Here is a 12,708-nt window from a genome sequence, read left to right as displayed (position 1 = left end):
GGCCTATCAATGTCTCAAAGTAAATATGATGTAGTCGAATACGTGGATACGTGCGCAAAAGCACCTGCGTCCAAATATTCAAAGAGTAATCACAGAGCAATCAAAACAATAAGAAGCGTAATCAAATAATCTCTCTTGTTCACACACAAACACATTCACACAGGAGGCCACACACATCTTTCATGCACACACGACCAAACACACACACTCTCTCTCTCTCTCTCTCTCTCTCTCTCATCTCTCTCTCTCTCTCTCTCTCTCTCTCTCTCTCTCTCTCTCCCTCTCTCTCCCTCTCTCTTTCTCTCTCTGTGATAATAATATGGTATTTACATTCCTCTCTCTCCCTCCCCTCCCCCCCCAGAATGCATCCCCCAGGCCTTCGGTATGGCCCTGTCCCAGGTGATCGCCAACGACCGGATCCACAGGCAGCGCCAGGACAGCCTGCGTCAGGACCCTCCTCCCAGGGAGGAGCATAAGGACCCGTCGGACCTGGTGTCGTCCATCCTGCAGTTTGCCACCAAGAGGTCCACCAATAAGGAGCTGTCCAGCAGTAACTCCTCCCTCAGCTCCACCTCGGAGACAGCTAACGAGTCCACGTCACCCAACACGCCCGAGGCCGCCCCGCGGGGACGCAGGAGGGTGAGGGTCTCCCGCCACTCGCCTACCGTACCAACTCCATACACACACTCTATCGCTGTGTGTGTGTGTGTGTTCGTGTGCGTGTGTGTTTGTGTGTGTGTGTCTGTCTGTGACCTCAGGTAGATGTGAGCTTGATAATGCTCTCATTGGGGTCTGCAGGGGGGCATGTCGGTGGACTCCATCACAGATCTGGATGATAACCAATCCCGCCTGTTGGAGGCGCTGCAGCTCTCTCTGCCCGCTGAAGCAACCAGCAAGAAGGAGAAGCACCGGGACAAGAGGCTGAGCCTCAACCCTATCTACAGACAGGTGCCTCGCTTGGTGGACAGCTGCTGCCAGCACCTGGAGAAGTACGGTACGAATGAACACAGCCCATCTCACTGATCACACCTGGGGCCTGTTCAGTAGGGAACGATGTAGTCAAAGGTTTCGCAACGCGGAAAACGAAAACGAGCGCACGTAGCACCTCCCTGTTTCAAAACGTTTTCTTTGTGTTGGACACGGCTCTATTCCTGTGGTCAAAATCCTTCTCTTTGTCAGGGATCACTCACCCGATCTAACCCTTCAGGGTGCAGTCTGTTGGATTTTCCAGGCACACATCTTTAGCCCGCCCTGCACTGCCCAACCAATATAGTAGCGTCTGCCCTCTCATTCCTGACACTCAGTGAACCGATTTTGTAATCCTTCTCAACGTCGACCCCTGGGTTTACTCCCCCACTCTCCCGCTGTCTTTAAATCCTCACTTGCTGGACTGAGCGTTAGGGGTTAAAGTCCTCTTAGGCGTGAATGAGCCACAGTAGCATTGGTTTAGGTTTGAGGGTTTAGTGTTTAGGGGTCATGGGAGAAGAGCTTGATGTCTGGAGGGTAAAGTTTTACTTCAGTCTGTGACTATGATGTCTGATGTAAAAAGGGCTTTATAAATACATTTGATTGATTGATTGTGTTGAAAGGAGGGTTATGGTGGCTACATCTTCATGTCTCTTCCATCTGTGATTATTCGGCTTGAGTCTCTTTGACCAGTCCTCCACTGTTTCTTCCTACAGGTCTTCAGACGGTGGGGATATTCCGAGTGGGGAGCTCCAAGAAGAGAGTGAGGCAGGTGAGAATCTAGGAGAGCCACTTTTTGATAGTTCTTACACATTGCTGCACAAAGCTGTTGTTTCAGCTCACCATGAATGGTCAGCGACACCTTATAACTTAATGAATCTTATTAATAGGTGATCTTGTATGGTTAACTAAGTTGAAGCGTCGATTGTGAATTACACATTTTATTCATTGACTGTTCTGGTTGACTATATGATTTTGTAAAGGCTTTTTTTTTTTTTACAGGGGCCCATGCTAATTACATTATATTTCTGCATACTGTGATATAGATATATGCTATTGATATTCATGTATATAAATAGAAGTTATTAAAATTCAGATATATTGACAGAAGATATTTATATTCATGCATTGGTTTTGATATTCACGCTGCTTCGGAGAATACACACCCACTTAGCATTAATTCAGTGCATGTTATTAAAGCAAGCAGAGCGAATGAACTTGGCCCCGGCTGAAGAGCCAGGCTCCTCTGTAGTCGTGGCCCTGCTCTACAAAGGGACGCAGTCGAGCCTTAATGCCATATTTGTAATTCAAGCAGGGCTTTTAGCATTCATCTCCATCCCATAAAGCTGATCTAGGATCAGTTTTGCCTTTTATATCATAATGAATCAGATTACATGGACAGGCATGTTCTGCCTATATCATCCTAGTGTGATTATACTCTCTCTAGGTAAGCCCTCTTTCTAGTATTTTTTTGCTCGCCATTTATTTATTTTCTTCGTCCTTTTTTATGTTAGTTGAATATTTTCTTTTGGTTATTGTGACAGAAAACTCAATCCGGTTTAATGTTGCTTTGGACAATGTCTCTGTTTTAAGGAGGTTCTAGTGTTTTCTGAGTTGTGTTCTCTGAGTTTGGACTTCTCGCCTTGTCTGTTTGCGTAGCTCATACGCAACGCTCACAATGGCAGATCCTAATCTTTCATTCAAGTCAGCAGAAACAAGCACTGCTGCCAGCTAGTCTCAGTCTCAGTCTTAAATGGTGTTGTTTCCGTTCTGTGACAGGGAGTTTATTTTTATTTTCAATATCTCACTGTTTGAGGGAATACAATGCTATCAGCGTGTTGAATCAAAATGTCACCATGTGAGAAAGTTACATGACTTCTCACTGTAATCCCCCGTTTGCTGACTTGGAAAATAACTGACTATATCATCAACATCACTTAGAGATGGTATTTTCAAAGTTACTTAAATCTCAGCCATCTCTCACTTAAGGAAGTAGGCTACTTCCTGCCAACTTTTAGATCTGTAACCAAGCTTTTATCTAAAACACAAGCTATACTCAAACTTCACTATAATGCTTAATCAAATATAGTACTTGGTTATAATGCTTATCTTACTGGACAAAGTGGACCCATTTTAATCCTGAGTAATGCTAGGGGTCAGATTGTGGAGTAAGCAGGTTGATATGGGAACAGATCCGGTTGGACCAGGACTACCTGTGAGAATGTTTTTACCACCAAGGTCACACCAGTGTGTGTGTGTGCGTATCTGTGTATCTGTGTGTCCCCGTAATGTGTGCGGAATGTGTTTACATGCATGTGATGTGAATATGTGCCTGTGTGACTGAGTGTTTCTGTGAGTTCCCTTTCTAACTGTAGTCGCTATAAGCAGTAAAGTATGTGGAATATACAGTATATCTCATGTTCTGTTTTTCTCTGTCTCTTAGCTGAGGGAGGAGTTTGACCGGGGAGTGGACGTCCAGTTAGATGAGGAGCACAGTGTCCATGACGTGGCCGCGCTGCTCAAAGAGTTCCTCAGAGACATGCCTGACCCTCTCCTCACCAAGGAGCTTTACACTGCCTTCATAAACACCATGTGTGAGGAAACATCAACTTCACTACTTATGAATACTACCCTCTGTGTGCAGTAGTAGACTCACTCTGTGCCCTCGGCCCAATCACCTTGGTTGGCCTCTTTTAGTAGGACACACCCTCAGTTTGCATTAAACCCACACTTAAGAGTGTATACTTTGGTCAATGACACACAGACATGCTGAATGCACTGTGAATGTTAGGCTTTAGCCTACCAGAGTGCATACATTGTGTCAAATGTTGTGTATGTGAATGTCAATGTCTACATGTATGTCTATGTACATGTATATTTGGTATGTGTATGTTGTGTGTATGTATGTGAGAGGGTGACATCTTTCTAATGCTTTAGACTGAATCCTCACTCTTAACCTCTAACCTCTAACCCCTGACATCTAACCCCTGACCCCTGTCCTTCCCCTCTGTAGTGCTGGACTGTGAGGAGCAGCAGAGTGCCACCCAGTTCCTGGTCTACCTGCTGCCAGCCTGTAACAGCGACACCCTGACCTCTAACCTCTAACCTCTGACCCCTGTCCTTCCCCTCTGTAGTGCTGGACTGTGAGGAGCAGCAGAGTGCCACCCAGTTCCTGGTCTACCTGCTGCCAGCCTGTAACAGCGACACCCTGACCTCTAACCTCTAACCTCTGACCCCTGTCCTTCCCCTCTGTAGTGCTGGACTGTGAGGAGCAGCAGAGTGCCACCCAGCTCCTGGTCTACCTGCTGCCAGCCTGTAACAGTGACACCCTGCATCGCCTCCTGCAGTTCCTCTCCACCGTGGCCAACCATGCCCACAACAGCCAGGACAAAGATGGACAGGAGGTGAGGCGAAGACCCCCTCCGTTACCCCTACTATTCCCCCTGATTCCCAAAACAACCACAAGCCCCTACCACCTAAACCTCCCTAGAAACTTGGATAGGTGTGTAACTGGCATCAAGCTACCGTTTCAACAGTATAGCTTCCTCCCTCACTAACTCGCACTGAGACTAGATCTCGCGATCTCGGATTCTCTGTCTTGCAAACACACGTGACCGTCCTCCTGAAACACCTTAGCCAGCTGGGCCACGGAAAAGCTAGCAATTCAATGTTAGCATAGGTGGAGGTATTTCAACTTGAGTAAGTCCCACTTAGCACCGTCGTCATGGTTCATTAGTTCCTTAATTAGATCATTAATTCACCAAAGGGAGGAGATGTAGAGTATATGGTGTTAATAAGGGCTGGTAAACAGATTATTAGCACTTGATTTGTCTTGAGTTAACAGCTGATTATGACGATATTAGGCAGCTCGCCAGGATACAGGATTTGCTTTGTCCTGTTTTGACCTGTCTAAGAATGTTTTTCAGCTTTTCCTAATGCCGTTTTAATATGAAACAAATCTATTTATGCCAACAACCGTTAACACATTTGGAACAATTCCCCCCTCTTTTGTGGGATTAAAGATAGGAGACCTTGTTTGAGGCCTGATGTTTCTCTTTGATCCTGAGTGATGGAATTTATGTGGTCAGGCCCTTTTTGAGGTGGCAGATTAACTGAGACATAATATCTTTCCTTTAGCTCATAGGTCAGGTAGAAACCCACAGCATCTATCTGGGTTTGGTACCATCTTTACCATTGATCTGGTCCATCTGGCTTCCGACACTCCGGTTCCGTGACTCTGGTTCCGCTGGGGCTTGGTGTTCTCCTGTATTCTGTCTATCCCACCACACCACTACGCTACATTGGTCTCAATGTTCTTTCCCAAGCGCCCTCCCGCCTCCTCTCCTCCTCTCCTCCTCTCCTCCTCTCCTCCTCTCCTCCTCTCCTCCTCTCCTCCTCTCCTCCTTTTCCTCCTTCGTTCCCTATCTGCCATCTGAAGCAGGAAGTGGGCTAATTTCAAGCTCGCGGCTCGGGCGGGGGGGGTGGAACGGCGGATCAACACGTTTAATCGCGCTCGTGTTCCTAGCACTCTGTGCGGATTGAGGGGGTGAGGGAGGAGGGCAGAGGAGGGTGGTGGGAGGGAAGGAAGAGGGCGGGGAGGAGAAGGGAGAGGAACAAGCTCTCAGGGACGCGCAACCAAAACACTGTGATGTCATTGTGTCCCTCTGACGCACAGTAACTGATTGGTCTCTTGATGTGGTCAAGGGGACGAGGCTATTTCGGAGGGTTGGAGACAGAGGGCTGCTGCTCTGTGACAACGTGGTGAAGTCTCAGTTTAGCCATTGTTGTGTGTTCTTCATAGCTAGTTATTTTCCTGAAGCACTCAGTAAAAATAAAAGGAAACTCAATATAGTATTCTGTGAGGTCAATATAGTAGTCTATGAGGTCAATATAGTATTCTATGAGGTCAATATAGTATTCTATGAGGTCAATGTAGTATTCTACATTTGTTTCAGGAAGTATAATGCAAAAGGAATAGTTTTCCATAGTGTGTCTCTTTGTGTTAATGACAATCAATTGCACTTGTTTGCCTAGTCTAGTGTGGCTTGACTAAGGATGTGATGTTTGACGCAACCACAACCACAACCACACATAACCCATGCTATTCATGAATCACATACAGGACACACTAAAACTGTATGCACTCACTGTGCTGTCAGTGGCTTTAGATAAAACCATCTGCTAAGCAGCTGCCACTATTTTTATTCCTATGTCCTCATCTCCTCCAGGTGACGGGGAACAAGATGACCTCTCTGAACCTGGCCACCATCTTTGGTCCCAACCTGCTCCACAAGCAGAAGAGTTCAGACAAGGAGTTCAGCGTGCAGAGTTCGGCCCGCGCCGAGGAGAGCACCGCTGTTATCGCTGTCCTCCAGAGGATGATCGCAACCTTCCACTCCCTCTTCATGGTGCGTGGGGGGGTTCTGTGTGTGTGCGTGGCTGCGCATGTATGTGTGTGTTTGTTTGATAGATGTAATACTTTGAACAGCGATACAGAGATACTATGTATGTGTGTATTTATATCCTACCCACTTTCCCATCTCCTGTTTAGTCTCTTTATAATACAACCTTGCACGTATATTGTAATTGCAAAGGCAGGTACTGTGTAATTACAGTAATGTATTCGTACTAGCCAGTTCATTGTGAGTTCATTGTATACACTGTACACAGGTGAGGTGACATAGTTGTAGATAAGTTGTAACAACTACATAACCTACATTGTGTAAACTCAATCTGTTTATGTAGTTGCCATGTCAAATACATGGGTTTAGCACTGACACATTTGATGAACTCTCCATGTCTCGGGTCCGTATACATCCATTCCATTTCTATTTCCATTACCTCTGCCTCTCCTCTTTCTCTCTATCACACATTCCTCCCCCTCTCTCTCTCTCCTCCCGCCCTCTCTCCTCCCTCTATTTCTCTCTCTCTCTCCTCCCTTCCTCTCTCTTCCCTCCCTCCCTCCCTCCCTCCCAACTCCCTCTCTCCTCTCTCTCCCCCTCCCTCCCTCTCCCCCTCCCTCCCTCTCTCTCTCTCTCTCTCTCTCTCTCTCTCTCTCTCTCTCTCTCTCTCTCTCTCTCTCTCTCTCTCTCTCTCTCTCTCTCTCTCTCTCTCTCTCTCTCCTTCTCTCTCTCCTCCCTCCCTCTCTCCTCCCTCCCTCTCGCCTCCCTTACTCGTCCCGGGTTGGCAGTGCCACTCTGTAACACATATCTGCATCCCAAATGGCACCCTATCCGCAGCCTGTGTTTAAGTTAGAGAATCCCCAGGCTTTACCAGACAATGGCTGTGTCTTATAGAATGAAAACAGAGCTCTGTGGGCCTTTGTTAGGCTGTTAGAGCTGATCCTGGACCTGATTAAAGGCCTTAAGGCCCAGTCCCGGACCACTACAGAGCACAGTCTTTTGAGACGCTGCCAGAGGGACTTATGGGCCAATCCCTTGCACTGATTGTTCCACCACCACCACCATTTCCCTGAACAGAAGTCGTATTCGTTGACACTTTGCAGAGGTTGTTTTTCCCTCTGCTCAGATCATGGAATTCTTGGTAGTGGAGGGACGCTGGAAAGAGGTCTTGTTAGGTCCTGAAATTATATACCTCGTGTTTTCGACTGGGCAGGGTTGTTGCTGAAGGTCCTGACGTAAACCAAAAAAATATGTTTGTAGCTCTTTAGTTGAATGTGTTTGGCCTGTCGTGCTTCATTGCCAAATCACTTGTTTTATGACCCATGTATTTGATTGCCCAATGCCCAGACACTATACATCAGGGAGGGGCAACTTTGATGTGGGCAAAAAAAAACGGAACTCATCATGACGGGCCGCAATGGCTCGTCGGTCTGCATACATTTTAGTTTTAAAGTTCATTTCCTGCAATTCTGCACATTTTGCCCGTAGCGTAGAGAAAATGTTGCTGTTTTAAAGCAAGTTTGCTTCAATTTGACACATGTTGCCATGGGGCCGAGAGAAGATTTAGCAATTTTCTAACTCATTTCATGCAATTCTACTCATTTTATGCAATTCTACTCATTTTGCCATGGGATGGAGGCAAATGTTTGCAGTTTTTAATATGACAACTAATGATCAATGGACCCCACCCTGGTCGGTAATTCGACCAAAATTACTACAAGTTTAGATAGCTGGCTGCTAGACTAATTTACCAATCCCCCCCCAAAAAAATGCTGACATGGGCTAATTGAGTGACTGCTGATGCACAACCAAATTTCGAAATTGCACCTTGTGTATTCTATGATTCTAACTCTCAACAGTAAGTAGAGACCCCGATAAAGCCCCCCACCCCCCCAAAAAAGGTAGTTTTGTTTGTTTGTTTTTTGGTGTGAAATTTGTCCACGGGCCTACAAAAGGGCCAGTTGCCCGTCCCTGCTATACATGGATCCATAGACTGGTATTTAATAGTATTCCATGTTATAATATGTGTTCATGTATTGATTGGCTTGTGATCACCAAACGTGAAGATGGAGAAAGTTAGACTCATGTTCACCATGAAGTTGTCTTGGTCAATAGTACCCCCTAGTGCTCATCATATGCCATTACATACATAAACTGACCATTTTTTATGTACTTGTTTTGGTCATTTACATTTACATTTTAGTCATTTAGCAGACGCTCTTATCCAGAGCGACTTACATTTAGTGAGTGCATACATTTTTCATACTCATGGTCATGTCTGTTATTGTCTGTGTGTAGGTGCCCCCAGACCTGCAGAATGAGGTCCTGATGAGTTTACTGGAGACTGATCCTGATGTGGTAGACTATCTGCTCAGGAGAAAGGCATCACAGTGAGTACATTGGCTCCATGGCACATATCACAGTCACACATTTTGAATACTCATCGAAAGCAGTTGCTTAGCCTTGTGTTCAAGTCTGTGGAGAGAAAGTGAAGAAGCCATTATCTATGGCAATATCTTCTCATTCTCTTCACCCATCCTTTTCTCTCCCTTGTCTCATCCCTCCCTCCATCCCTCCCTCCACAGGAGTCCAGACTTGTTGCGATCGGAAGATCCTTTCTCCCTGAGCGAGAGGCGCTCCTCCAGTGACTCCAACAAGGTCTCCAGTGGAGAGGTGTCCCCCTATGACAACAACTCCCCCATCCTGTCTGAGCGCCTGGGGGAAGGGACCAGTCCAGGGTCAGAGAGGCTCTTCCGTGTCCCAGAACAGTACACCCTGGTGGGGCCGGTGGCAGGACGGACGCGGGACCCCCATGGGTCCAATCCCTGGGTCTCAAAAGGTGAGAGGACTACTGTCCAGTCGTACTTAGCTGTGGTTGATATAATCGTGGTGGTGCTGGTGGTGATTATGATAATGATGATGATGGTGGAGGTGATGATGTGGATGAAGATGATGATAATAATCTTGATAATGATGATGATGATTATGATGGTCCCTAAACATGGTCATCTTCATTATGTCCTATACATCAGAGGAGCATGCTAATATCTGGGGAGCCTGGCATTCCACTCTGAAACCAGGGCTGAAGGATCAGCCTTATGCAGGTAAGCTGTTGAAATGTAACAATCCATTTTTTAAACTTTTACTTATCTTCATTTTCTTACTTTTCCCATTGACATCTGTATCTCCAGGTTCCCATAGCAACATGTCAGAGGGCAGCTCACGCAGCTCCCAGGAAGGACTTGACGGTCTCCAAGGCGACGCCAGGCAGGTGGTACGACAGACACAGACTTCGCTGGGTGTGGCCGAGTGCAGGCCCCACCCCCCTGTGACACGGGTCTGCAGCAGCCCTCACGGCGAGGCGGGACGGCCGCGCCTCCAGCTGAGCCTCAACCCCGTGACCCCACCCCATCTGCACCCCGATGGCCAATCAGCAGCTAGCAGCGCAGAGGACCTCCCACACCTCCCCCATGACATTGGACACCAGTATAGCTCCAGCCCTAACTCCACCAACTCGGGTCCTGCCCTCTCAGGGCGTCCTCCCCCTCCCCCGTACGGTGGCTCGTCCTCCAGGCTCTCCCCTGCTGCCTCTAAACCAGCCCAGCCTGCCTCCCCCGCAGCACCTCCTCACCAGCACCCCCTGCAGGGTGGGAGGCCACCAGTGCCACAGAACTCGGTTTCCCCCACCACGGACGGCATGGTACCCATGAGCCCAGAGTGGCAGGACTGGCAGAGGGACAGGTGGCAGATCTGGCAACTCCTGTCCTCCGAAAACGCAGACACACTCCCAGAGACACTGGTGTAAGCTGGACCATAGGACCATGGAGTAGTGTTAGCCGTCCCTCCCCTCTGTCCTCCCTTTTGTCCCTCCCCCCAAACATGGACGCCATGGCGTTGTTTACATGTGCAGCTGCTGCCTATACTACGGACTTGGTACGGAGTCACTAGTGTTTCCTGTTTGCTATGTATTGATCCGCGATGGATCCGCGATTGATGTTGTTATTAAATACTCTCTCTGAGCTGTTTCAGAAAGGATGAAAATGAACTGTCAGCAAGACATACCTCAAACGTCAAGTTCATCAGTTTGATTCACAGTTATTATTGCATTTCCACATTTCGATAAGGCCCCAGTTTAAATTTAGCTGAATGTAATATGTAGAGGTAACTTTTAAAGACAGGAAGGCTTAAAGTTTATGACAACAATTGATAAGCTACAGTCAATTTACATGAAGTCATCACATATATTAGTGATCGCTGCTAATATTCAGAATGTATTTACTTGCTGACAATATATCCCGGTATGTTCCGTACAAGTTTGTATGAACAGAGTTTTATTCAATGTCAGTCACCAAGTAACAGAGCCCATAGTTCAGTTTTTGCAACAGTTCGTATATAAGCATTATAATGTATTTTATGTCGACCTAGCTAACATTTTTTTTACAGGCTGTCGAAATGTTTGTGTTGTGTGGTTTTAACACGGTTTAAAAAGATAACGTCTGTCAAAGCTTTACTGTACCAAGTTGGGTTCTAAAGGAAAGCTATTCTTGCCATCAGTACAGTACTGTGCCATGTGCCAAAGTTCTTTCATTCCTTTACTCTCTCTATTCATCAAATGTTTTTTGGGCATCTATAAAGTCTCATCTGCTTTGCCTCATTCCATAGTTAACATTGTGCTGTTATCTATTGGATTTCACTTCACCATGGTTGCTACATTTACATTTACATTTACGTCATTTAGCAGACGCTCTTATCCAGAGCGAGTTACACAGTATGGCTTATCATACAAGCTCATATCAACATCATTCATTCCAATGATCTCCCTCATTCCATTAGGTGGTTGATGTCAAGGTTATGGCTGCAATATTTTTAGAAGCAGATTGAAAAGACAGGTTCATTGCTGGCCTGATAGGTTCATTGCTTTCCCTCTCACTGATTGATATGGGATTTTACTAGACATTTGCACTTACTCTACTGGACTCTCATAATTGCCAAAGCTTTTTTGATTCCTCCTTTTCGACAACAAAACAAACACGTCTCCTTGCTTTTGTCATTACATGCACTGTCTGCCTGTATAGCTTACCTGATGCTTTTTGCTCCCTATATACAATAATAGTTCACAATCATTTCCCAGTTTTGTGGATATTTGCTGGCAAATATTGCACACTTACTAAATGGTAGTTTGGGTGGTTATGTTTGTTTCAATCCATCTGTGTGTCACAGGAATTTGAAGTGTGACAGACATTTGAATTATTTACAAGGGTTCACACATTTCTAAAATGACAGTACTTGTTGAATACGCGCCCCATCTTTACTTCTATAAACAGCGCTTTCAACAGCTTGTGTTTCTAAGCACTATTCTCAGTGTCTGTGTGTTTGGAGTCAAGTATGCCATAGATCAGTGCTCTTTGAAAATTATTTGATACCCCACATTGTTTTATGGTTGTCAATTATTTTTTGTAGCTTGTCATCCAAGATTGTAGTTTTTTTTTTACTATTATGTCTGTTCAGTATTGTAATATATGGAAATAACAGTTTTTACTCCCAAAAAATCAACAAACATGTATATGGCCTGAGTTTTGATCTGATGTCCGCTTTTGTATTGTGCGTCGTCTTAAATATGCCATGGTGGAATTAAACGTGAAATAAGGTGTTTTGTTTACTTGGTTTGTTGGTTATCAGCTTGTGCCCTTATAAACCTTTTACCAGTGGCAATATAACCGATTTCAACAATGCATGAATGTTTAATGGTGTAATAACAGTACAGAACCAAAAGAGGGGACCCTAGATCTTTTTGCTTAGTCGTTTTTGTCCACAGGTCATTCTAAAGATATCTTTATCACCCAACGTTCTTCAAACAATTACGATATATTTGGAACATTTTATAATTCTTCACCTTGAAAGAGGAAAAATGAAATAAAAAGAGAGAGGAGGATAGAGCGAAACAGAGAGTGTGGAAAGGATGATGTAAGAGTGAAGCTCAAGACCTCCATGTTAGAAACCTGAGATAAGGTGGTTCCATGCTGGTGGCTTTAATTCCCACTGAGCTCAGGAGAAGTACTAAATCTGCTTACAGCATAGAACAGAGCTGAAAATGAACTTCCAGGAGATTATTACCCACATCTTAATTGGTAATTTCCTGCTAATTGGGTATATAAGTACAGCCAGAGAGATGTGGTCAGAAGACACAAAGATTTTCCACAGACATGTGGTCTACTATTTGATAATTTGATGATTGATTAAGCTATTCGGTATGTCATTTTGTGCAATTATTTGCAAACCATTAATTATAAGTATTTTTAACATTTGAAAATGCATAAAATCCCCTAGCTTAAAATAGTTA

The 12,708-nt window shown here is 45.3% G+C and overlaps 1 protein-coding gene across 1 annotated transcript; it reads left to right on the top strand.

The window, feature by feature from the left end:
- Nucleotides 1-361: 361 nt before the first annotated feature.
- On the top strand, nt 362-12,012 carry LOC311122444 (rho GTPase-activating protein 6-like; the record flags this gene model as incomplete). Its single annotated transcript, XM_084196795.1, has 10 exons — nt 362-639; nt 799-994; nt 1,683-1,738; nt 3,410-3,560; nt 4,222-4,370; nt 6,195-6,374; nt 8,667-8,758; nt 8,954-9,207; nt 9,401-9,472; nt 9,560-12,012. Coding segments are annotated over 10 exons (2,042 nt in total), but the record flags the coding sequence as incomplete, so codon positions are not given.
- Nucleotides 12,013-12,708: the final 696 nt, after the last annotated feature.

Source organism: Coregonus lavaretus (genome assembly GCF_964263955.1).
Source record: "Coregonus lavaretus genome assembly, contig: HAP1_SCAFFOLD_1932, whole genome shotgun sequence".
Lineage (NCBI taxonomy): Eukaryota > Metazoa > Chordata > Actinopteri > Salmoniformes > Salmonidae > Coregonus > Coregonus lavaretus.
This window is presented reverse-complemented; position numbering and strand designations above follow the sequence as displayed.